General features: G+C 48.4%; 1 protein-coding gene across 1 annotated transcript in view; it reads left to right on the forward strand.

The window, feature by feature from the left end:
* Window positions 1-27,742, forward strand: part of kcnd1 (potassium voltage-gated channel, Shal-related subfamily, member 1) — a gene marked incomplete at both ends in the record, with an annotated part of 240,342 nt that overhangs the window by 194,878 nt on the left and 17,722 nt on the right. Inside the window, 2 exons of the mRNA XM_084333253.1 lie at window positions 23,064-23,159; window positions 24,247-24,497. Coding sequence (XP_084189379.1) covers window positions 23,064-23,159; window positions 24,247-24,497 — 347 coding nt within the window. The remainder of the gene's footprint in view (window positions 1-23,063; window positions 23,160-24,246; window positions 24,498-27,742) is intronic.

Here is a 27,742-nt window from a genome sequence, read left to right on the forward strand (position 1 = left end):
ACAAACACACACCAAGTCAAACACACACCAACACAGACACACTATAGACACACACCAAGACAAACACACCAAGAAAAACACACACCAAGACAAACACACACCAACACAAACAGACACCAAGACAAACACACCAAGACAAACACACACCAATACAGACACACACCAACACAGTCAGACACCAACAGACACACACCAAGAAAGATTCACACCAAGACACACACACACCAACACAGACACACACCAAGACAGACATAGACCAACACAAACACACACCAACACAGACACACACCAAGACAGACATAGACCAACACAAACACACACCAACACAAACAGACACCAAGCCAAACACACCAAGACAAACACACACCAATACAGACACACACCAACAGTCAGACACCAACAGACACACACCAACACAAACACACCAAGACCAACACACACAAACACACACCAATACAAACACACACCAGGACAAACACACACCCACCAACTCAGACACACACCAAGGCAAACACACACCAACACAGACACACCCCAAGACAAACACACACTAAGACGGACACACCAAGACAAACACACACCAACACACACCAAGACAAACACACACCAACACAGACACACATGAAGACAGACACACACCAACAAACAAACACACACTAAGACAGACACACCAAGACAAACACACACCAACACAGACACACACCAAGGCAAACACACACACACACACCAAGACAAACACACACACCAACTCAGACACACACCAACACACACCAAGACAAACACACCAAGACAAGCACACACCAAGACAAACACACACCAAGACTAACACACACCAAGACAAACACACACCAACACAGGCACACACCAACATATACACACCAAGACAAACACACACCAACACAGGCACACACAAACATATACACACCAAGACAAACACACACCAAGACAAACACACACACACCAACACAGACACACCAAGACAAACACACACCAACACAGACACACACCAGCACAAACACACACCAAACACACACACACACCAATACAGTAGCCAGTGTTATTGGGTCTCAATGCTACTTTTGATACCGTTGATCAAGACAAACTGTTGACCAAATCAATAACAATAAGTGAATGTGCCAAGATTTCCTCGAACTAAACAAAGACAAAACTGAGATAATTGTCGTTGGTGCTAAAGAAGAAAGGCAGAAGAAATCTGGTTGTTATTATTGACTCAGATCTAAATTATAAGATCTGAAACACCCACATAACATCTAAAATCACCCTATTATAATCTTGAAATATAGCAATAATTCGAAGGTACTGTGTATGTCCACTCAAGACCTGGGTTTTATGTATAGCACTGTGAATCACCTCTGTGTATAAAATGTGCTGTATAAATAAACATGCCTTGAGACGGAGGGAGGGAGGGAGAGAGAGAGAGAGAGCGGGGGGGGTATAACTGCCTCTGTGTTCAGTTTTAAGGTTTGGTTCCTACCAGTTTTTGGTTCCTAAATGCTGCTAAATTAATGGCGGAACTAATTGTTGAAGCACCACAGTGTCTGGGGACGTTTTATGCGGACGCACAGGGACAGTTTATACAGTAACACGCATGCCAAATTCTCCACGGATTTTCCAGATAGCTTCAGTCACAGTCTTCTTGTAAAGAGATAGCTTCAGTCACAGTCTTCTTGTAAAGAGTTCATAACATTCAAGAAGATGATAAAGTCCCCATAATTTCCTCTCTTATTGCATGGAGCCAATAAGTTCTCACGGTCCGGTTTTTAATAAATCCCACCAGTACTTTTAAGAACGTGTTGCTGTCATCATTGCATAAACACTTTCAGTGCCAAGGGTCAATGACTTGTTTGCAGTCAACATTGTCGAAACGGATTGTTTTTTTTTTAATCGGTTCATTTCCGTTTTATACCATTTTGAAAAACGCTCGTTTCTTGAAACTTCCAGAAGATTTCAGAAGATTCTGTGATAAACGCCTTTACTGTAATACACAAAACACGTTGTCATTTTTCGGCCTATTTATGAATCGTTTTCAAATAAACGCTAGATTATCGATAGTGTGTACTTATGCATGCTATAGAAGCGGGCTGAAAAATCGATTATCTTACAGTATTTCCTGATCGCACACACACAGACATACACACATATGGCACACGCTGATATATAGGTGAAAATAGCTCTGATTATCCCAATACTGGTAAAATAGATTCCTTACCTCAGATCAGATGTTCTCCAAAAGGATTATTCCAATTCCTGATCGCCATTCCAAATATTGATCGCGTTTATTGATCCAACGCTGGGTACTGTAAACACACATTCTCCACTGTTCTGAGGCTCCACAATGAGTCCGATCGGCTGGGGTTACTTGCCTGAGAAGTAAAATGTGGATTCCGGATTTTTCTTTTCTCATCCATTTTCATTGACCCCATTCCAATGCATGCATTACCATCCGGGAGACGATAGGGGGCGGTATTTTCCCTATTCAAGTTCAGACAGATCCCCACTGGTAACGTGAGGCTAGATTGATGAAATATGAATGGAAATCGCTAATAAAAAAAATAACGATAAAAAAACGGCATATCTCGTTCCTGGCACTCAACGGTTGGCATGAAATAACGAGTTATCTCGTCCATGGCACTCAAAGTGTTAAGAGGTTAATGAAGACAGAGGAGAGAAAACGAGAGGAGGGGATGGAAGAGAGAGTTAAGAAATAAAGTGGTAGCGAGAGAGACAGGGAGAAGAGAGAGATAGAAAGAGGGGAAATCTATAAAGCCATTACCAACAAGCTGCAGTGCTATTTCTATCAGCTGTATCAGATATCTCCCATCTCCCTCTACTCTAGTTTAACTAGGAGCAGAAAACAAAGACGAGTCAGAGCTGAAGCCTTTGAAGTCCATCCGTTTTGAATGAAAAACTCCAAGCCTCTTGTTATACTATCTTTGTTTTAAACATGGCTGTGTTTATAGATGCATTATTTATTTGGTTTGGGGGAATATCCACACTAGATATATCATATTTATCATGAATATCCACACTAGTTAGCATCTTTATCATGAATATCCACAGTAGCTAGCATATTTATCATGAATACCCACACTGTACTGTACAATCCCTTTCAAAAAAAGTGTATTTGGCCAGGCTGTCTTTTCATACAGAGCATCCCACCAATGGAACTCAATTCCTCAAACAATTAGAGTGTCCACATCATACCATTTATTTAAGTGCAGGGTTAGGGAATGGCTCATTGATAACCAGAACTGTCAACACTGAGGTGTCTGTATGTGTATATGTGTGTGTGGATATGGATATGGTGCGTCTGTCTATGTCTGGGTCTCTTAATATGTCATGATGTGCTCTGTCCTTGTGTCCAGGGGCGTAGCTGGGGGGGGGGTAGCTTAGGATGATTCCAAGGGATTTTTTTTTTTTTTTTTTTTTTTTTTTTACTAGGCATCACTCAGGTGTATTATTGATGCTCTCATTGATACTATGTTTGTTTCTGAAGTGTGTGTGTGTGTGTGTGAGATATATATAGAGAGAGGGGGGGCTTTGGTAGACTATTGCATTGGTCCATTCATTGAAGATGAACGCGATGCGACATCCTTTACTAGGCTCACCCACCAACAGTGCAGGTGCTGAACTGCTGATCCGAATGTATAGGTAAAAACCATATTATGCGTTTTCATCAATAAAAAAATGGCAAAAAAAATCCGCTTGCGCACTTACGCGCGCTCGCATTCACTGAGGGCCTACAAATACATTCTTTCATGGGGCCCAGAATCTGGAGCTACACCCCTGCTTGTGTCCATGACTGTATTGAGACCTGTATCCCTACTATGTCTATGTGCTTTTGTTGTGTTTTTATTCTAATGTATTTATCTTGATTTTATTCTGTTTTTATTGCTAACCCTTTTTTTACACAGGATTTTAGCCTGTACCTTCTGGCAGGGGGACTACCAATGGAAATTAGCCTTTTGGCTAAAATTGGGTGCATTTACATTGTAAAATGTTTTATTAATGTACACTGTCCCCCTTGAACAAATAAAGTAAACCTAACCTAACTAGCTAGCATCTTTATCATAAATATCCACACTAGCTAGCATCTTTAACATGAATACCAACACTAGCTACAGTAGCATCTTTATCATGAATACCCACACTAGCTAGCATCTTTATCATGAATGTTGACAGAGTCTGGCTATGGGGCGACAATAATATGTTCATGAGACATGGTTTCTCCCTTCAGCCTTTAATCAGTGTGGTTTATTATTTACAATTGCACACAGCAGTACATGAGTTCTCCTCTGCGTGAGAGGCAGGTGGGAAAGAGACAGAGGGGGAGTCGACATCTCCTTAAATACCCTCTACCTGGCGGCAACATTACGGCTCCGCCTATAGCGCCCTCTTGTGGAATCAGTTATACAGTTAGACAGTTAGGCAGTTACACAGTTACTTATTCAGTTACTTGCAATCATATATAACCTCTAACTTTAACACTCCCACTTATGGTTGCCTAGTACACTGTACAACTTCTTCAAAAACAACCTTTTACAAAGAAAATAATGCAGTTCAGAGCATCAAAAGAATATGGCAGTCAATACTACATAACAGTCAATATTTACACACCAAACATGACCTCTGCAAATCTTCTCAATTTCAGTTTGGAAGCAGGTTTCGTCATAGCGTCTGCTACCATGTCGTCTGTTGGACAATAAATCAGTGTCATTCTTTCTTCTCTGATGACAGATCTGATGAAATTATATTTTATATCGACATGTTTACATATCTGTCGGCACACAGGGTTTCTAGCAATCGCAATGGTTCCCTGGTTGTCCTCATAAACAACAGTCTTCTTATATACATGTATCCATTCCTTCGAGCAGTTGTTCTAGATAAATACATTCCTGTATTGTCATAGCTAGAGCCATATATTCGGCTTCACAAGTTGATAGTGCCACTGTGGGCTGCTTCTTTGTTTTCCATGAAACCAGTGAGCTCTTTGAGTTCAAACTCACACAATATCCTGTGGTACTTCTTCTATCTGTGGTGTCAGCTGCCCAGTCTGCATCACTGTAGGCTTTAAGCCCTAAGCCCTCGCTGCTCTTTCTGCAACACAGCTGTTTATCTGCTGTACCTTTGAGAAAACGAAAAACATGTTTTGCTGTAATCCAGTGCTCCTCTGTGGGGTCAGCAAAATGCTGTGACAATTTACTCACTACATAGGTCAGGGCGAGTACATGTTGTCAAATAAATGAGGCTACCCACAGCTTCTCTGTAAATTTTTACATCTGTCAGTTTCTGAGCATCCTCCTGGTAGTCTAGTTTTTGATCACATGGTGTTTCCATTGATCTACATTCTTGCATGTCAAAACGTTTCAGGATCTTTTCCACATATCTCTTCTGGGATATTTTTACACAATTGGCAGACTGTTCAAAGTCCATGCCTAATAAATGCTTTAACCTTCCAAGGTCCTTCATTTTGAATCTGGTGGAGAGCATACCTTTCACCTGTTCTAGGTTTCTAGTGTTGTCTGCTGCGATGATCAAATTATCCACCCAAATGAAGATTATCACTTTTCTTTTGACTCCCTTGAGTAAACACAGGGGTCTACTGGGTTCTGTAGGAAGTGATCTTCAATGAGACATGTATGAAGCATCTCGTTCCAATTTCGCCCAGACTGTTTCAGGCCGTAAATGGATTTTTCTAGCTTACACACTAGCTTCTCTCCTTTCTTTTCGTAACCTTCAGGTTGTTCCATATATATCTCCCTATCTATGGGTGCGTGCAGATAGGCTGTCTTCACATCCATCTGATGTAAAATCAAATTGTCCTCAGCTGCTTTCTGCATCACTACTGTTGTGAAGGGCCAGATTAAACCGAATATATATATTTATTTATATATATATATTTAATTGTATTTGTATATTCTCTAATATTCCCTGATGTCCCTTGTATATTCCTTGTACAATATGCATTGAATATCCATTATAGCCTACTGAACATCCCATAATAGTCTCCATTCTACTATTGGTCGAGACCTTGGTGCCAGGCTGCCATACCCCCCAGACCCAGTTCAAACGTACCGCTCAACATGTACGAACAAGTCCTAGTTCCGCGTAGGAATCTGGCTACCGCACCACTAATGGGACTATTTGTTCATAGTGCGTATATATACTGCGCTACTAAAGTAGGACTTCCTTTTCAGTCCAGTTTCTTACCCTCCAATAGAGTCACAGACGTAAAGCCTCCCCGCGACGCCACGTGTGGGAGTAAGGCCAAGTTCGGCCTACCATCGGTATTGAGACATCGTGTATATTAATATTTGAATAGTCATATTTGGCACTATATCGTCGAGTTGGACGTAGTCTATTAAGCTAATAATAGTCTGTTAATATATAGTGCTTCGTGCGGTGAGAATACTACCGTAGTCAGCACCCCATCGTTTCGGGCAGAAAACTGGCTGTTTATCCAGGATGATCGACCCCATGTGAGATTGCACCCGAGGAGCCCCAGAGCCGACGAGCGAGTGGACCTGTATACCGGATTATTCTACCGACGACAGCCCGCCTTCCCAGGCACGGATTATGCTTTGTATACGTTGATTATTCCATGGATAAAGACCCCCGACACTGCCGTGTGTTGGAACCCCCCCCCCCTGGAGAGGACGCAAGGTGAGGAGACGCTCTGCAAGACGAGGTCGCTTCACGTCTCTCCTCCGTGGACCGGAGGACGCCGGCCCACAAAGAGTCCATCTGCTTTCATCTGCGGTCCAAGGATCGCCGGCGCATTGAACGGCACTACAGTGGGTTCACCTGGGATACCCTTGGCCGGATGAGGCAGCCGGACTCTACCCCCCCCCCCCTTCCTACTCCTGTCGGCTTACAAGCGACCGGATTAACCCCCCCTAGTGTATCCAGTCTATAATCATTAAAGTATCATTGCTGTTCTTCCTTAACTATTCCAGGTCGTATATGTACCACCTGCGCCTTCAGAGATTGGACATTCTCTATTGATATACCGACGAATACTCTTGCCATAAAAGTGCATACTAATTCCCATTCATAAATGTGATTGATTTGATTAAGTGCTTGCTCTACACACCATCGCTGTGTAGAAATAAAGACCTATTTCTCATTCGTACATTTGTGTTGGATCCGTTTCATCTACGTGACAGTGTTCATCATAATATATTTATGCCGAGTACTGGGTGGCCGAATATTAAGTACAAAGGTAGTGGTAGTAAGTATCATATCTAGTAATACAGTCAGGGAATTGTACCCCTCAGTTACAATTGGTCCTTCGAGCCGGAGGGTAATTAGTGTAATATTAATATAGTGTTATTAATATTGAAATGGCCTATGATGAACACTCCACGAAACGATCCTCCTAACCAACGCCCGCAGCGCGAACGACGGCTCCCTCAGTACTTAGAGGCTTACGCTGTCAGTCAACAACCTAGTCTTCTACTAACAGTAAACGCGGTAAAACTAGAAAGTAAAAGTATGTCTAACCCCAACGCCCAGACTACCCCGACCATAGAGGCCCCTACGGGTTCTAATGTAACTGACCAAGTTCACGGTGGGGACCAGTGGGAACCAGACATGACTTCACACCCCGCCAGTACTGAAGAAGTAGTCCCCGATGAGTCCCGGGAGGAATACAACGCTACCGAGAGAGAACTCGGCACGGAAGAAGACGGGGAGAGCACCGTGGAGATAGAGCTCCAAGGCTCCGCAAGGAGTACCCCGAGGGAAGGCTCCCCTATACAACCGCCTTCTCCCAGCGAGGCAGAGAGGACCCTACAGCAGGCCTTCCTCATCAGCCTGAACGCCGCTGCTGAACGCGACCGCCTGCAGATCCAGCAGCGGAGCGAAAAAGAGCATATACGTCTAGAAATAAGACGCATTCAGAGGGAAGAGAATGTGGCCCGAGACCGAGCAGACAGCCAGCGAGCAGCTGCTGGTGCTCTACGGGACGCAGAGCGCGACAGACAGCAAGCGCAACTAATAGAACAGCTGATCAGACGGACAACACCCTCTCCCTCCGCCAGAGGCTCCAGGAACTCGTCTAGACACACCTCCAGGGCGGCATCCCCTAGCCGAGTAAACAACCCTGAACTTGACCAACAGACGAGGTCTATACCCCCCACAGACCACCTCCCCCCACCGGTCCAAGCGAGACCTAGCAACCGGGAAGGAGCAGCATATCCTGTGGAGAGGCTAAACCAGAGACTACAAGCACTGGATGACCTAACTGAAGACGAAGAGGACAAGGAGGAGAACCACGCCCGACGACAGCACAGTACTCTACCGGACCAGGAGGTCCGGTACAGCCCAGGCTATACTCCCGCGGAGCTGCGCTACAGACCCCCGACTCTATACCCGGGTGAGCACGACGCACGACCCGCACCGAGGAACAGCACCTGGACAAGCGGGCCATGGTACACTGCCGGTACCAGCCCATACCAAGGAGCGGGAGGAGACTCGCCTGGGAGGCCTCTCCCCCAACGCTCGCCGATGTATCCACAGTCAGCGTCATACATTGGCACGCCTATGGTACCCGACTTCACCCAAGAGAACCGGGCCCAGTATCCAGAACTCCGCATGTGTCTGGAGACCATGTTGGTGGATGTATTGGATGAACGCCACAAATACGCCATCCTACTGAAGCACTTAAAGGTACCCCGCGCACATAATATAGCGCTCGCCTACGCGACTTCCACCACCCCATACACAGCAGCGCTGGTAGCATTGGACCAGAGGTATGGGCGCATATGGGATTACGTGATCCAGGAGATCCGACACATCGACCGCTTACCCCCAGCAATAGACAATCGAGCACTGGACGACCTGTCCATCAGAGTGCAGTCCCTGGTAGGGATGTTGGGAGCGCAGAGAGAGAAGGGGAGGCATGAACTTTACGCCAACTCAAATGTGGAAAGGATCTTGGAGAAGCTGCCGCCCGCTCGACAGGAGCGTTTTAGGCGGCAGAGAGACCACCGAGACCCGAATGGCCCCGAACCGAACCTCCTCGATCTAGCAGACTTCCTGGCGAGAGAAGTCAGCAGCCTACGGCTAGATACATTCGGACGGAGCACCCCTGGCTCCAGAGAAGGAACCAGACGACTAAATGATGGAAGAAGATCGGTGACTGTGATGCACCAATCGGAGTCAGTACCGAGCAGCAGGAGCCACAGTACCCCCTCCAGAACGGAGAAGTGGAAGATAGTGTGCCCCTACTGTGAGAAAGAACACTGGCTAGCGCAATGTGACTCCTTCCCCAAGCTGAACGCGGAGGAAGCAAGTCAATGGATAAAGTCCAACAAGCGCTGTTTTCGCTGTGCGCGCTCACACATGGCAGCCGAATGCCGCTTAAAGAAAAGGTGCACCAAGTGCGATGGAGCCCATCTGGACATACTTCACGACAGTAACAGACGGCGCCCTTCACCCGCACCATCCAGCAGCAGTGTGACACTAAGCTACCAGAATAAAGTCCTGGACACTTACGCCGTCCTCGATGACGGGTCAGAGAAGACCCTTCTGCTCGCCTCCGCTGCGGCCCAGCTAGGGCTGCGGGGAAGCGAAACCCAAATGACAATTCGGACAATAAGACGAGATTTGAAGACGATAAAGGGCGAGAATGTCTCATTCTCTATCGCAGCAAGCGGCCAGCCTGAGCGACGGTACCAGATTACAGACGCTTTCACCAGCCAAGAAATAGGACTGTCGCGGTACACATACCCCGTCGCCAAGCTGATGGAGAAATATGTACATCTGCGCAAATTACCGATCCCGCTCATAGACAATGCTATGCCGACCCTGTTGATAGGCTCCGACCATGCAGACCTCATTGTCCCGATAGACCGGGTTCATACCGGACCCCGAAGCTGTCCTGCAGCAGTCGAGACCCGTTTGGGATGGACTCTCCAAGGCCCGCTCGCCAAATCTCTCAACCGAAGTACAGCCACTAGATGTCTCCACTCCCGAGTCACAGAGGGAGAAACCGCACTCCTGCAACACGTAGAGCGGTTATGGACCTTGGAACAAATGCCCTTTAAGAACGGAAAGAAAGACATTCGCTCTAAAGATGACATTTACGCCATTCACCTCCTCGAGACAGGGACCAAGAGAGTCCCGGTCAACGGCGTGTTGAGATACGCCACGCCACTCCTGCGGCGAGAAGGAATGCTTACTTTCCACGCCAAGACAGACGCCACAGAACGGTACCTGCTGAACACGGAGCGGCGCTTAGCCAAGAACCCCGCCCAAGAGAGTGTATACCGCGCTGAGATTGAGAAGCTCATCACAGCGGGACACGTCACAAAGATGGACATTAAAGAGGCTGACCAGACCACTGAATCATGGTACGTGCCTCACCACAAGGTCCATCACAACGGTAAAGACCGCATAGTATTTAACTGCAGCTACCAGATCGGATCCCAAAATCTGAATAAAGAGTTACTGCCTGGTCCCACACTCGGCCCCTCCCTACTCGGCGTTCTACTCCGCTTCCGCCAGGAAAAGGTGGCCATCAGCGGGGACATTAAAGGAATGTTCCTGCAGGTGAGATTAGTAGAGGAGGACAAGCCCCTGTTACGGTTCCTATGGAGAGAGAAGCCAGGAGATGAGCACCCAGCCATCTACCAATGGGAAGTCCTCCCCTTCGGAACGACGTGCAGCCCCTGCTGTGCTACATTTGCACTACAGAAACATGTAGCAGAGGACCCAGCAGCGGACGAAGAGGTCCGACACAGCGTAAAGAACAGCTTCTACGTAGACAACTGTCTACAAAGCCTTTCAACCCAGGAAGAAGCCGAGGCTCTCCTGATTAAACTCCGCGCCTCATTGATCAAAGGCGGCTTTGATCTCAGGCAGTGGGCCAGCAGCGATCCGCAAGTACTGCGCAGCCTCTCCTCCGAGGACAAGGCAGCCAGCAGCGAGACCTGGATGGCTACAATCCCGGGAGAAGCCCAGGAGATGACCCTGGGATTGGTGTGGCGATTCAAAACAGATTCGCTTCACTACAGACACAAGCCCCTGACTACGGAGCAGGGAAGGCCGGCGGCGGCGCCGACCACCAGACGGAGTGTGTACACAACACTCGCCCGACAATATGACCCGCTAGGATGTATTCTACCGTACACCACCAGGGCAAAAATGATTGTACGAGCATTGTGGGACAAGGACCAGGGCTGGGACGACCCCATTCCCGCACACCTTGCATCCACCTGGAGAGAGTGGGAGATGGAGCTCCACTCACTCCCAGGCGTTAATATGCGCCGAAGCTACTTCCCACCCACGGTGAGGCCAGAGACATGTAAAATGGACTTACACGTCTTCAGTGACGCCTCAGAGGTCGCATACGGATCAGTAGCCTACTTGCGGGCCCAAGAAAGGGGGGGAGAGATCTACACAGCATTTGTCCTCGCCCGCTCGAGAATAGCCCCACGCAAGCAACAATCTATCCCACGTCTAGAGCTCTGCGCAGCCCTAGCCGGAGCGCACCTAGCCACGCTCATCCAACGTGAGCTCACCATACCGGTGTCTAGAACAATCCTGTGGTCAGATTCCACGACAGTACTCGCCTGGATCAAATCGGACTCATGCAAGTACAAAGTCTTCGTGGGAGTCAGAGTCACCGAGATTCAAGACTTAACCGAAGAGTTAACCGGAGAAACAGAGTGGCGCTACGTTGATACAAAACAGAACCCAGCTGACGTCATCATCCGGGGAATGCCCCTAGATGACCTCACCCGTCGCAATGTCTACAGTGACGGCCCAGCATTCCTAAAGCTCCCGGAAGGAGAGTGGCCCACGCCTATCCCGAGGGAAGCCAGTCAGGAGGAGGCTGAGAATAAGAAGCCTGTGTTCTGTGGATTGAGCACTGTTATCTCCGCAGACCCCAACACACTCCTGATGGGGCGGCTAGATCCTGCATTACCCCAGACAATGTACCGGCCTGAAGAAGCGAACGGCCGACGAATGTGGAGGTACAGCCAAGTATTAGCCGACAAGTTTTGGAGCAGTTTCCTACTGCACTACCTACCGTCTCTACAGACCCGCCAGAAGTGGGTAAAGGAGAGAGACAATTTGACAGAAGGAACAGTCGTCATGATTATTGATCAATCACTGCCCAGAGCTATGTGGCCGGCCGGCCGCGTAAGCAAAGTGATCACCGGTGCCGACGGCAAGGTCCGAGCAGCTGAAGTGCTTGTCCAGGGTCGCACTTACACCCGTCCCGTGGCGAGGCTCATAGAACTGCCCCGACTCCCAGACACAATCGATGATGACCATGACCCTATAACCCTATGACTTTGTGAAGTTGACTGACCCCTACAGCAAACCCTTATGTGTAAATAGACAACGCGATTAATCTGTCTCTGCTTAACTGATTAGGTCTGGGACCAATCAGGGGGTGGCTGTTGTGAAGGGCCAGATTAAACCGAATATATATATTTATTTATATATATATATTAATTGTATTTGTATATTCTCTAATATTCCCTGATGTCCCTTGTATATTCCTTGTACAATATGCATTGAATATCCATTCTAGCCTACTGAACATCCCATAATAGTCTCCATTCTACTATTGGTCGAGACCTTGGTGCCAGGCTGCCATACCCCCCAGACCCAGTTCAAACGTACCGCTCAACATGTACGAACAAGTCCTAGTTCCGCGTAGGAATCTGGCTACCGCACCACTAATGGGACTATTTGTTCATAGTGCGTATATATACTGCGCTACTAAAGTAGGACTTCCTTTTCAGTCCAGTTTCTTACCCTCCAATAGAGTCACAGACGTAAAGCCTCCCCGCGACGCCACGTGTGGGAGTAAGGCCAAGTTCGGCCTACCATCGGTATTGAGACATCGTGTATATTAATATTTGAATAGTCATATTTGGCACTATATCGTCGAGTTGGACGTAGTCTATTAAGCTAATAATAGTCTGTTAATATATAGTGCTTCGTGCGGTGAGAATACTACCGTAGTCAGCACCCCATCGTTTCGGGCAGAAAACTGGCTGTTTATCCAGGATGATCGACCCCATGTGAGATTGCACCCGAGGAGCCCCAGAGCCGACGAGCGAGTGGACCTGTATACCGGATTATTCTACCGACGACAGCCCGCCTTCCCAGGCACGGATTATGCTTTGTATACGTTGATTATTCCATGGATAAAGACCCCCGACACTGCCGTGTGTTGGAACCCCCCCCCCTGGAGAGGACGCAAGGTGAGGAGACGCTCTGCAAGACGAGGTCGCTTCACGTCTCTCCTCCGTGGACCGGAGGACGCCGGCCCACAAAGAGTCCATCTGCTTTCATCTGCGGTCCAAGGATCGCCGGCGCATTGAACGGCACTACAGTGGGTTCACCTGGGATACCCTTGGCCGGATGAGGCAGCCGGACTCTACCCCCCCCCCCCCCCTTCCTACTCCTGTCGGCTTACAAGCGACCGGATTAACCCCCCCTAGTGTATCCAGTCTATAATCATTAAAGTATCATTGCTGTTCTTCCTTAACTATTCCAGGTCGTATATGTACCACCTGCGCCTTCAGAGATTGGACATTCTCTATTGATATACCGACGAATACTCTTGCCATAAAAGTGCATACTAATTCCCATTCATAAATGTGATTGATTTGATTAAGTGCTTGCTCTACACACCATCGCTGTGTAGAAATAAAGACCTATTTCTCATTCGTACATTTGTGTTGGATCCGTTTCATCTACGTGACAGTGTTCATCATAATATATTTATGCCGAGTACTGGGTGGCCGAATATTAAGTACAAAGGTAGTGGTAGTAAGTATCATATCTAGTAATACAGTCAGGGAATTGTACCCCTCAGTTACAACTACCCTTACACTGGTCAGATTGGCTGTGGGGGAGAATGTTTCACCGTAGTCTATCCCCTCCCTCTGACTGTAACCTTTAGCTACAAATCTCGCTTTGTACTTGTCGTGGCCTTCAATACCCTCCTTGATTGAATACACCCATTTCCCTCTCACTGTCTGTCTGCCCTCTTGTAACTTGGTTAGAGTAAAGGTAAAGGCTATATAAATCCAAGCCATTAAAGGTGTGGTTGTCCTCTAGGGACCTCATCTCCTCATCCATTGCTCTCTCCCATTTATTTGATTCAGGGGACACTATGGCCTCTTTAAAGGTCTGAGGTACCCCACTGACTACTCTGTAGCAGTAATCAATGGTGGTAAGTGTACTGTCATCCTCGTCACTTTCTCTCCGGGCATAGTCTGTCAGATACTTTGGGGGTTTGTGTTCCCTTGAGGGATACCTCCCACTGCTTGGGGCACGTGACGTCACCCTCGGGTGCTCCTCGTCATCGCCCTCTGGGGGTTGCTGACTGTCTGTCTGCACGATCGTGCTAAGTACACTGGGCTGAGGTGTCTCTGTTTCTTCACACCTTACTCTGGAGTCCAGCTCTGGCTCCTCTGTCTGTGTCTCGTTCTCACATGTTGTCTTTCTGACAAACTTGACTAGCCTGTGTTTCTGAACTCTCCCTTTACCGGGGTGATAAACTAGGAAAGCGGGGCTTCCTTTGTCGTGCCCTACAAAGAGTCCTTTTTCACATCTGGACTCGAGCTTTCCTCTGTCCTGCAGGTAAGCATAACACACTGATCCAAATTGGTGCATTCTAGCTAGATTACACTTCTTTCCTGTCAGTGCTGTATACAGGGTGGTGCCTGTGTGCTTATTAAAGCACCTGTTTCTGGTGTAAGCGGCTTCTTGCACCGCATAATGCCATAGACTTAGGTAAGTTACTGTCTACTAGCTTACACCTAGCCAATTCAAAAAGAGTGCGCCATTCCCTCCTCACCACTCCGTTCTGGTGTGGGGAATATGGACATGACGTCTCGTGTCTTATCTTGTCTCTGTTCGTGAACTCGGTTCCGTTGTCGGACCTCAAGCATCTTATGTTACCATAAGGGGCTACGTCTGCCTGGAATTTCTCCGTGGCCTGGAGTGTGTCACTCTTTGCTTTGAGAAAGTAAACAAACACTGCCCCTGTGCACACATCTGTAAAATACTGTACATATCTAAAGCCTCCTATGGACTCGTTGCTTACTGGACCGGCTAGATCTGTGTTAACTAGCGCAAGTGGTACCTTTACTTTTTCTGTGGGATTTCTGTTTCTCGATTGAGTAAACTTCCCCTTTATGCACACTACACATTCTTTGTCAGGTCTACGCTTTTCACCTTCAATGTGCATGCCTTCTGTTACTGCTTGCCGTTTCAGTAAATCCTCGTAATTACAATGACCCATAATCTCATGCCATGTCTGAATATCGTGACTGACAGTCACGTTACACATATCATTATTATCATTACACTTGTCGTTGTCATTACACTCTGTTTGCAGATAATACATTCTCTGGTACACCTTTATGTTAAATCGTGTACCGTCAGGCTCTACAAGAACATTTTTACCTTCATCGAAGAATACTTTGGCACCGTTCGCAGTAGCAGCTATTATGGAGAATAGTCCTTGTGGGAACGAGGGTACGTAGAGAACGTTCTTTAACGTCACTGTACACCGGCGCCCCTCACTGTCTATGAGGCATACCTGTGCGTCTCCTCTCTCTTGCGCCAACCCGTAGGTGCGCTTCCCGTCTGCCAGCTCCATGCTGTGTCTCTCCGGGTGGAAAGTGTTGTCAAAGTTCTTGAACCGACTCCTGTCGTTGATGACGTGGGACGACGCACCTGTGTCCACGATCAGTCCCTTCCTTTGGGCCTGCTGCAGCTGCGTTGGGCTGGTGACGTACGCTGTCTGCGCCCCGAAGATGAAGTCTTCTTGTCCCGCTACTCTCCGGGCGTCGTCTCGATTCGTCTCACGTCGACCGTCGCCGCCATCTTGTCCGCTGCCGCCATCTTGTCCACAGCCTCCATCTTGTCCATAGCCATCGTCTCGTCCATGGCCGTCATCTTGTCCATGCGCGTATCGGGCGCTCTGGTTGCGTTTCTTCATGCACGCTCTGTCTGTGTGCCCCGTGGATTTGCAGAAGCTACACCAGACAGTCTTTGTGCAGTTACCTTTCCGATGGCCTTTTTCTCCGCATCGCCAACACGCCAGCTCCGTCGTGGGCCTGGTCTTCTCCCTCTGCGTCGCTCTGGCCTTCAGCACCCTCTCTCCCGCCTCCACGGCGGCTGGGTGGATATCTTCTGAGGCCTCGAAATTTCGTAACTTGGCCTTGAACTTTCCCAGCGTCATGTCCGCTGAACCGTGCGTTACCAGGAGTGTGAACGGTTTGTACAGCTCCGGTAGTCCCCTCATCACCATCGCCATCATTAGCCCATCGCTTGGTGCTTCTCCTGCACTCTTCAATGCCGTAATGATCTGCTCAGCTCTGATGACGTATTCGGTCACAGTCTCGGTGTGCCCCTTCTTTAGTGCTGTTAGTGTTATGTAGAGGGCCACGACTCGGGGTCTTCCTTGCCCGATATAATGTTCTCTCAACACTCCCAGGCTTTCTCTGCCTTTGTCTTTAGTGTCGCGGAATATCAGCCCCAAGCTTGTGTCGTCGAGCAGTGGTGCTAACTCACAGTATGCATCCGCATTACGCTTGTCGTCCAGGGCTTGTGCTTCCACCGTCAGGTCTCGCGTGGGGGCCGTCAAGATCGTCGTCTTCAGTCCCACACCGTGCATGCAGCATAACATGCATTCTTCCCAGAGCTCGTAGTCCTCTGCCTTTCCATTGAATGAGGGCCATTTGCTCCTTCCCTTGGTCGCCATCCTCCTTTTTGATGGTAGGCGTAGCTTTAGCTCTGTTGGTATAGCCTTTAGCCACGCGGTGCTCCCGGTGCAAAACTAGCCTATACTTCAGCTAAACTTGCTACCCTTATTATTTCGCCCCTGCGTGATCTGGGCCCATAACCTGTTGACAGAGTCTGGCTATGGGGCGACAATAATATGTTCATGAGACATGGTTTCTCCCTTCAGCCTTTAATCGGCGTGGGGGACTCGACATCTCCTTAAATACCCTCTACCTGGCGGCAACATTAACGGCTCCGCCTATAGCGCCCTCTTGTGGAATCAGTTATATATACAGTTAGACAGTTAGGCAGTTACACAGTTACTTATTCAGTTACTTGCAATCATATATAACCTCTAACTTTAACAATGAATATCCACACTAGCTAGCATCTTTAACATGAATATCCACACTAGTGAACATCTTTATCATGAATATCCACACTAGTTAGCATCTTTATCATGAATATCCACACTAGCTAGTATCTTTTTAGCCGAATGATCGGCTTGTGCTTAGGGTGCCTCGAGTTCGGTCTGAGCTTGGAAAGTCTGCCTTCTCCTACGATGTTCCATACACATGGAATACCCTACAACAGACTCTAAAGCTCGGAGCATTCCCGTCATTCATGGAGTTTAAAGGCATTGCACTTGACCTATGTACTGAATCATGTAATTGTTTTTAATCCATCATTGTAGTAATTGTAATTTATTGTCATTAATAACTGTTATGATATTTGTGTTCTTTGTTAACTCGTCATAACTGTAAATGAGGGAAACCTCAGTGCTTTCACAAGTATAAATAAAGGTTTGAAAAATGAAAATGAATATCCACACTAGCTAGCATCTTAATCATGAATATCCACAGTAGTTAGCATCTTTACTATGACTATCCGCGGGCTTGCTGGGGGGGCTACATCAACTCGAGGGACACCTGTGGTGTTATGTTAATGTGGTGCGCTATACGCGAGTGTACAGGCCACCGTACTGGGGGTCAGGGGGAGTTCGAGAGGAACCTAGAGGGACACCCGTGTAATGGAGCGAGTCTAAGCGATAGATACTAACAACCAAAGCAGAGGACTCACGTATTTGTTACAGCGTAAAGTAATACGACATGGTGTCAAAAGTCCTGCTAGAGTTGTGTATGAGTTCGGTCGGACGTTAAAGTGCCATTTGAGACTTGTTGATGACGAAGAAAAGCAGAAGGAGGAAAAAAAAGATGGACATGGCTAATAACGCTGTAGCTCCGGTAGCGGCAGCGGTTTCAAGTGCTACGTTTAGCATCCAGCCTCCCGAGTCCTTCGACTTCTCAAAGCCGCAAGAGTGGGCCAAGTGGATACGCAGGTTCGAAAGATTTCGTCTGGCAAGTAACCTAAATGCTAGCTCTGAAGATAATCAAGTCAACACGCTAATATATTGTATGGGCGATGAGGCGGACGATATTTTACGTGGATTGAATCTGGCTGTTGATCTACGACGTACGTACCAAGGAGTGCGGGATGGATTGCAAGGTTTCTTCGTGGTCAAGAAGAACGTGATATATGAACGAGCCAAATTTAACATGCGCAAACAGGGAGAATGTGAAACAGTCGACTCCTTTGTGACGGCATTGTATGCGCTGGCGGAGCATTGTACATACGGAGTGTTACATAATGAACTTATACGTGACAGGCTTGTCGTCGGTCTGATGGATAAGCGGCTGTCAGAACGCATGCAGCTGGACCCAGACTTGACCCTGGAGAGGGCATTGACCATGGCGAGGCAGAGTGAGGAGGTGAAACGACAGCAATCCTCTCTGCGAGGGGATGCCAGGACAGAGGCAAGTGACATTAAATCGGTGGACAGGGTGTTTAAGAGCAGTAGCAAGAATTATGCTAAGAACAGCCCCCAACAGGCTAACAGCTACCCAGCCAAACCACTCACGAGAGGGAGAAGTGTCCAGTGTCATAAATGTGGCAGTTCTCAGCTCCACCCACAGCGCGATTGCCCTGCTAACGAGGTGAAATGCCATTCATGTGGGAAGATGGGGCATTATAAACGTGTGTGTAAATCTTCCAAAAATGTACATGAGGTTGAAGAAGACTATTCCTGCTCCTGTGATGGGGAGGAGGAGCACATGTTCTTGGGCAGCATCACAATTGATGGGGAGCCATGGATGGTCGACATAGACATCAATGGCAGACGTGTGCCATTCAAAATAGACACTGGCGCTGATGTTACTGTGATGCCTCACACAGTATTCAGAGAGATATACAGACACAAGGATCCACCTACCCTGCAGAAAGCATCAAAACCACTGATGGGACCTGGGAGGAGTCCACTAGATGTTGTGGGCGTCGCCAAGCTGTTGCTGAGGAGAGGAGAGAGAGAGGTGTTGGAGGATGTGTACGTCGCTCGACACCTACACTCAGCATTGCTGGGGAGACCTGCTATCAGCAAGATGGAGCTTGTGGCACGTCTAGACAGTATCACGATGGAGACGCTCAAGACGACCTACCCGAAGATATGCAGTGGTCTCGGTGAGATGAAACAGCCGTATGCAATCAGGCTGAAACCGGGGGCTCAACCATTCTCACTGAAGACGCCCAGAAGGATTCCATTGCCAGCAAGAACTGTCCCGCATGGAAAGCCTCGGAGTGATCAGCCGGATCGAGGAGCCAACCGGTGCGCTGGCATGGTAGTAGTCCCTAAGAAGAAGACAGAGGAGGTACGCATATGTGTCGATCTCACAAACCTCAATGAGTCAGTGTGCCGGGAGAAATACACCCTGCCAACAGTCGAGGAAACACTGGGAATGCTGGCCGGAGCCAGGATATTCAGCAAGTTAGACGCGAACATGGGATTTTGGCAAATACCCCTGACTGAGGAGTCGTCAAAGTATACAACCTTCATCACGCCGTTTGGTCATTACCACTTTAATCGCCTACCTTTCGGCATCGCCTCCGCCCCAGAACACTTCCAAAACAGAATGGTGACTGAGGTCACAGAGGGGCTGGAGGGTGTCGTCTGCCACATGGATGATGTGCTGGTGTGGGGCCGATCACAAGAGGAGCATGACGCTCGTCTGCATGTCGTGCTGGGGAGGATCGAGAAAGCAGGAATCACCCTGAACACAGGCAAGTGCGACCTGTCAAAAGAAGAGGTGACCTTTCTAGGCCATGTGATCTCCAGCAGTGGCATTAACCCCGACCCGAGTAAGACGGATGCCGTGAGGAGGATGGAGGAGCCGACAAATGTCAGTGAGCTGAGAAGCTTTCTCGGCATGGTAAACCAGCTGGGGAAGTTTATCCCGCGGCTGGCGGAGAGAGACAAGCCCCTGCGAGACCTTCTGTCAAAGAAGAACTGCTGGCTGTGGGGCATCGAGCAGGCCAGAGCCTTTCAAGATTTAAAAGATGCACTAATATCTCCACCAGTGTCGGCCATGTACGATAACCACAGGGAGTGCAAGGTCTCAGCGGATGCGTCGTCGTACGGCTTGGGGAGTGTGCTTCTCCAAGAATGGGATGGAGTGTGGAGACCAGTAGCCTATGTGTCGCGGTCTCTCACACAGACTGAGCAGAGATATGCACAGGTTGAGCAGGAGGCCCTGGGCTTGACCTGGGCTTGCGAGAGGTTTAGACATTTTCTCATCGGCAGACACTTCCAGCTGGAGACAGACCACAAGCCTCTCCTGAGTCTCCTGGGGTCTCAGGCGTTGGATGATCTCCCTCCACGGATTCTGCGCCTCCGGATGCGCCTGATGCGCTATTCCTATTCCATTGCACATGTGCCAGGGAAGAGCCTGTGTCCTGCTGATACGCTCTCACGTGCTCCTGTGAAGAGGAGAGAGACACCAGAGGAGAAGGAGTTCTTTGAGAATACAAATATCTATGTGGACATGGTAATGGAGAACCTGCCAGCGAGCACTGCCTACCTGGACGAGCTGAGAGAGCAGTTGGAGGGGGACAGTGTGTGCGCACAGGTGAAGCAGCGGTGTGCAGAGGGATGGCCATCACACAACAGTGAACCGGCTCTCAGGCTGTACTGGGCGGAACAGGCGTCACTCACAGTAGAGGATGGACTGTTGCTGAGGGGAAGCAGGCTTGTAATCCCTTCAACAATGAGAAACGACGTGCTTGCCAGGCTGCATGAAGGCCACCAGGGGGTGGTAAAGTGCAGGGAGCGCGCACGGCAGTCTGTATGGTGGCTCGGGCTCAGCCAGCAGCTGAATGAGCTGGTCCTCAACTGCCGAACATGCAGCAAAGAGAGAGAGAACCAAAGGGAGCCCCTGATGCCATCTCAATACCCGGGGCGACCGTGGCAGAAGTTGGGAGCAGACCTGTTCATGTTGGAGAGCAAGACTTACCTGCTGGTCGTGGATTATGCATCAAGGTACGTGGAGATCGCTCTGCTGACTCCCACAAAATCAACAGATGTCATCCACCACCTGAAGTCAATTTTCGCACGCCACGGTATCCCGGAGGAACTGGTGACGGATAATGGGCCGCAATTCTCCGGGATGGCCTTTGCAGCGTTTGCGACATCATATGGGTTTCGCCATGTCACAAGCAGCCAGAGATATCCCCAGAGTAATGGGGAGGCAGAACGTGCTGTCAAGACGATAAAAGGCCTCCTGAAAAAGGCAGCCGACCCATACCGTGCTCTGCTGGCATACAGAGCCACCCCGTTGCATAACGGATACAGTCCAGCCCAGCTTCTTATGGGGAGGAGACTCCGCACAACGGTGCCAACGCTTCCTGCTCTACTGGTCCCTACTCTTCCTGACAGTAAGGCGGTGGTTCTGAAGGAAGAGGAGAAGAGAATGAGAGATGCACAAAGCTACAACCGGCGTCATCGTACGCGAAGTCTCGACAGGCTCACTCCAGGAAAGGAGGTGTGGGTCACAGATCAAAGTGCAACTGGAGTTGTGGTCAGCAGTCACCCCACTCCACGTTCGTACATCATAGATGGACCCCATGGAACATTAAGGCGAAACCGTCGCCATCTCGTCCCCATGGAGCCCTCACTGGAGCAGAGTGCAGCAGAACCTACGGAGCAGGAGGTCCTGGAACCACCAGCTACTCCCAGAACCAGGTCTGGGAGATGTGTGGTGAAACCAACTAGGTTGGACTTGTAAGAGACAGTAGAGAGAGAGTAAAGAAAAGTGACATTCCTGCGATAGAATGAAAGAGGTTTATGGTTAAGCTAAGAGATGTGTTTTCATGTTTATATATATATTCGTTTAGATATAATGTTCGAAAGAAAGCAATTGCTATGTTTAATATAGCCTATGGTTTATATGGCGTTAAAGAAATTGTTTAGATCAGTTCAGATCGGAACAGACCTTTTAGATATAGAGGCAGAATAATCCTCTAAGGTCTGGGGAATCAATGGCAGTCTACCTATTGATTCTAGAAAGGGAGATGTGGTGTTATGTTAATGTGGTGCGCTATACGCGAGTGTACAGGCCACCGTACTGGGGGTCAGGGGGAGTTCGAGAGGAACCTAGAGGGACACCCGTGTAATGGAGCGAGGCTAAGCGATTAAAGATACTAACAACCAAAGCAGAGGACTCACGTATTTGTTACCGTGTAAAGTAATACGACAAACAAACTGAACAAGCTGGTGAGGAAGGCTAGCTCCGTGGTGGGAGTTGAGCTGGTCAGACTAGAGGTGGTGGCAGAGAGGGAGATGAGAAGGAAGCTGAGATGAGAAGCAGGTTCAGTCAAAGACTCATACCCCCCCGACACTCAACTAACCGCCTCAGCCAGTCCTTCATACCAGCGGCCATCAGTCTCAGTGAGCAGGGACTGCTGCCAGACATCCAACTAAAAAGGGCAGGGTAACATGCCTAAATGACTGGCGCCCTATTGCCCTCACCCCCATAGTAAGCAAGTGCTTCGAGAGGCACAAAAAACTAAAATGTGTACGACACTAGACCAGCACCAATATGCTTATCATGGAAACCGACCCACTGATGATGCTATATCAGTACTCCATAGCACCCTCACTCACAAAAATACATAATACCAGATTGCTGTTTGTCGACTACAGTTTAGCATTTAATACAATAATCCCCACCAAACTGGTCATCAAACTCCAACCAAAAAACCAACCTAGGCTTCACCCCTCTTTATCATGAAGTTCAGCTACAGGTAGTAATAAGATGACAGCAGGAGTGGGCGGGGCCTATAAGGTGAATAGAGGATGTGATCTGCAGAGAAAGAAAGAACTGTGGGACACCTGGCCATTTATTTTTCATTATTCTCTCTCTCTGTGTCTATGTCTATCTCCCTCTCTCTAGGATCGGGACAGTAACAACACAAATCTGTGTGTGAAAAACAGATCAACATTTCAACACCAACACCATCATCTCCTGCATTGTCTGGAAAAAACTACTGTAAGTAAATTCTATCTACCATATATTATATATTCCTTATATACACTACTGTAAACCAACAACACTACCATCTACTGTAAGTATATTCTAGACTATCTACTCTATGTCCATTATGCTACCAGGCGTGCGTTCCTGAAATCAACTGGGGTTGCACGCACCTAATGGCGCCACATGCACGCGCGCTCCCGGCGCGTGCGTGCGCTCCCGCGAATGCGCATTTTGTCCCCTCGCTTGAGCACAGACTACAGACAGTGGTGCGTTATTGAAATCATCTGGGGTGACACGCACCACGTGCACGCGCGCTCCCGGCGCGTGCGCGCGCTCCCGCGAATGCGCATTTAATGTCCCCTCGCTTGGGCACAGACTAAAGACAGTGCCTAATTGCCTCTACGAATGGAATGTAACACGTCTTCACAACAAGGTTAGGTGTGAATGTGTCTGAGAACGTATTTAACACACCTGACGACCGGAGCTATTGATATGCAAATAGCGAGTGAGGTTACACACCGTGCTACCCCGTCCCATGAACAACGCATGCCTGACTACAGACAGTGCCTAATTGCCTCTACGAATGGAATGTAACACTTATCATTCACAACAAGTTAGGTGTGAATGTATCTGAGAACGTATTTAACACACCTGACGACCGGCGCTATTGATATGCAAAGTAGCCCAGGTGGGTAGGCTACTTATAGCGAGTACTTATTTTACCCTGGGCATGCACGGAGTGCAACCCCTCCCATGACGAACACATGCCTGTATGCTACCTTACTTTACACACTACTGTAGAACACCAACATGTCTTTAGTGACTCTATACTGGTCCAACACCGCCACCTACTGGACTGTGGCCAGAAACACAGCTGCGAGCCATGCCTCTCTGTTTCAGTCTCTCTTTCTTTAACTGTTGGTAACGTTTGATAGTCTGTCTGTAGCCACGTTTCATATTAATTCGTTCTCTCCTTTTCTGTCACCCACCTTTCTCTTTCTCCATCTCTCTGCCTTTTCCCTCTCTCTCCATCTCTATTTCTCCCACCCTTCTCTTTCTCTCACTTTGTCTTTTCCTCTATTTCTCCATCTCTCTCTAGAATCATGAGTTTACAGATGAGTTTACCTATAGTGAGGTGTTGCTGACGGAGACTGTGGGTTTCCGGATTAGTCGGAGCACTTCCCTGTCGAGCCAGCAGGGGTCGCAGAATAACTCCACTGGCTGCTGCCCACGCCGCGCCAAGAGGAGAGCGGCCATCCGACTGGCTAACTCCACCGTGTCCGTCAGCAGGGGGAGTATACAGGAGCTGGACATGCTGCATGTGAAGACCACCAACCTAGCGCCTCAGACGTAAGGAGTGTGTGTGTGACGTGTGTGTGTGTATACAGGTAGGAAAAAAGATAATAATATAAAATTAGCACATACTGTAAAGTGCAGACATATAAAATCACAGTTGTTCACATTACTAGGATCTAACATCCCAACAGGCCACCTTGTTTATGGTTTGATTCAGTTTTAAGTAGACAATAATAAAAAGAGTAAGATATAATAGACAGAGTAAAATAGTGCACATAAAGTGCATACATATAAAATCCTAGTTTTTTACAGTGCAATAAAATAGTTCTGGATTACTGTTTAACCTCTTAAACCCGGAGCCCTATTTTCTGAAAACCTGCCTAAAATACATAAGTAAATGGAATATTGCTCCACTTCTCCAAGGACCATTTGCATATTCTTGGTATCTAGGGACATCTATGGACCTCAGTGAATGTATTCCCAGTGTCAGAAATATTGTGTCTATTACTAGTGTTGTGAAGGATCAGATTAAACCGAATATATATATTTATTTATGGATATATATTTAATAGTATTTGTATATCGTTTGATATCCCTTGTATATTCCTTGTACATATACACTGAATATCCCTTTAGTCTACTAACAGCCCATAATAGTTTCATTCTCTCATTGGACAAGAACTTGGCGCCAGCAGCCAAGCCCCTTGGTTCAAGTTCAATCGTGCCGACGAACATGTCGTTACTAGCCCCGGTTCCGCGTAGGAATACGTCTGCCGAAATACGAATGGTACTATTTGTTCACAGCGCATATATATATGGCGCAAGTAAAGTAGAACTTCCCTTTTAGTCCCTTAGCCCTTAGTTCTTTACCCTCCAACCTAGTGGCAAGACGTTAAGCCTCACCCACGATACACGTGTGGTGCAGTATGGTCAACTTGGCCTCAGAATGGCATTGAGACATCGTGTGGATTAATAGTTGAATTGTCATAGTTTGGCACTATACCGTCGAGTGGGACGTATTTCTATTAAGTTAATAATAGTCTATTATGTATGGTGCATCGTTCGGTTAGAGTTATAAAGTGAGCAGTACCCCCATCGTTCCTGGCGTTATCTAGAGTCTTAACCAGGCTGGGCAGACCACGTGTGGTGCTTTCATCCGAGGAGTTCTGGGCCAGGACGAGTGGACCTGCACATTGGATTACCTTACCCGGACGACGGCGAGCCCTACACGGCTTGGATTATCTACTTGCTTTGGGTGCTTTGATTTATGCCATGGATAACAGCCAACACTGGTGAGTGTTGGAACTACCCCCCCGAGAGGAGTCCAGGTGAGACGGCGCTCTACCCCGAGTGAGGTCGCCTCACGTCTCTTCGTTGTGGACCGGCAGCTACCGTCTACAAGAGGGCCCAGCTGTATTCATCTGTGGACCGAGGTTCTGTGGGCACCGTGTTCAGCACTCTGAATTCTCCCAAGAAATCGTTGGCCAGATGGGATATCGCCAGCGGCTCTCCTAACCCCCCCCCTCTACTGACTTACAACCAGCGGGACCCCCTTTTAGTATATCCAGCTATAATCATTTAAGTACCATCGCTATAGTTCCCTAAAGAACCAGGTTGCATACTTGCTCCCTGCGTAACCAGAGATTGGACATTCAATGTTGATTTGCCTACGAATACTCATTTGCCTTACAAGTGCATTCAAATCATAAATGTCATTAAGTGAACGTTGTATATACCCTTTGCTATATAAAATATTCGATTTATACATTTGTGTGGACTTCGTTTCATGGTGGGAAAGTGTTCATCATATCTATATCATGTACTGTGTGGCCAGTAGTTAAAGTACATAATCGGTAGTGGTTTAATGATACCATACTTATCAATACAGTCAGGGAATTGTACCCCTCAGTTACAATTGGTCCTTCGAGCCGGAGGGTAACTAGTGTAATATTAATATAGTGTTATTAATATTGAAATGGCCTATGATGAACACTCCACGAAACGGTCCTCCTAACGTAGAACGCCCGCGGCGCAGACGACAGACACCTCAGTACTTAGAGGATTACGCTGTCAGTCAACTACCTAGCCTTCGACAAACGGTAAACGCGGTAAAAGTAGAAAGTTAAATTATGTCTGACCTTAACGACCAGGTTACCCCGACCACAGAGGCCCTAGTGGGTTCTAATGTAACTGACCAAGCTCACGGTGGGGACCAGGAGGGAGCTGACATCCCTTTACCCCCCGCCAATACCGAAGAAGTAGTCCCCGACCAGCCCCGGGAGGAAGACAACCCTACAGAGAGAGAACTCTGCACGGAAGAAGAGGAGGAGAGCGCCGAGGAAATAGAGCTCCAGGACTCCCCAACGAGTACAGCCAGGAGCGGCTCACCTCTACAACCGTCTTCCCCCAGCGAAGCGGAGAGGATGCTATCACAGGCGTTCCTCGCCAGCCTGACAGCCTCTACCGAACGCGATCGACTTCAGGGTGAACGCGATCGACTTCAGGGTGAACGCGATCGACTCCAGACACAGCAACGGAGCGAAGAAGAGCGCATACGCCTGGAGATGAGACGCCTTCAGACGGAAGAGAATATGGCAAGAGACCGGGCCGACGCCCAGCGCGCCGCTGCCGGTGCCCAAAGAGAAGCAGATCTCACCAAGCGCGAAGCCGAGCGCGACAGACTACAAGCGCAGCTAATGGAGCAGCTGATCCTCAAGGCAACACCCTCTCCCTCCGCCAGGGGTTCAAGGAACTCGTCGAGACAACAGTCAAGGGCAGCGTCTCCTAACCGAGCAAGCGACCCTGAACTTGACCAACAGACCAAGCCTATACCCCCCGCAGACCCCCTTCCCAGACCGGTCCAAGCGAGACCCAGCTACAAGGAAGGAGCGGCATACACTGCGGAGAAGCTAAATAAACGACTACAGGATCTAGAGGACCTGATAGAAGAAGAAGAGGGAGAGGAGGAGAACCAAGCCCGACGACAGCACAGTACTCCACCGGACCAGGAGGTCCAGTACAGCCCAGGCTATACCCCCGCGGCGCTGCGCTACAGACCCCCGACCCTATTCACGGGTGAGCACGACGCACGACCAGCCCCGAGGAATAGCACCTGGACCAGCGGGCCATGGTACCCTGCCGGTACCAGCCCACAGAGAGGCGCAAGAGGAGACTCGCCTAGGAGGTCTCTCCCACAACGCTCGCCGATGTATCAGCCATCCACGGCGTCATACATTGCCACACCGACGTTTCCAGACTTCACCTATGAGAATCGAGCACAGTACACGGAGCTCCGGATG

This window comes from Notolepis coatsorum (assembly GCF_963971535.1).
Source record: "Notolepis coatsorum genome assembly, chromosome: 17".
Lineage (NCBI taxonomy): Eukaryota > Metazoa > Chordata > Actinopteri > Aulopiformes > Paralepididae > Notolepis > Notolepis coatsorum.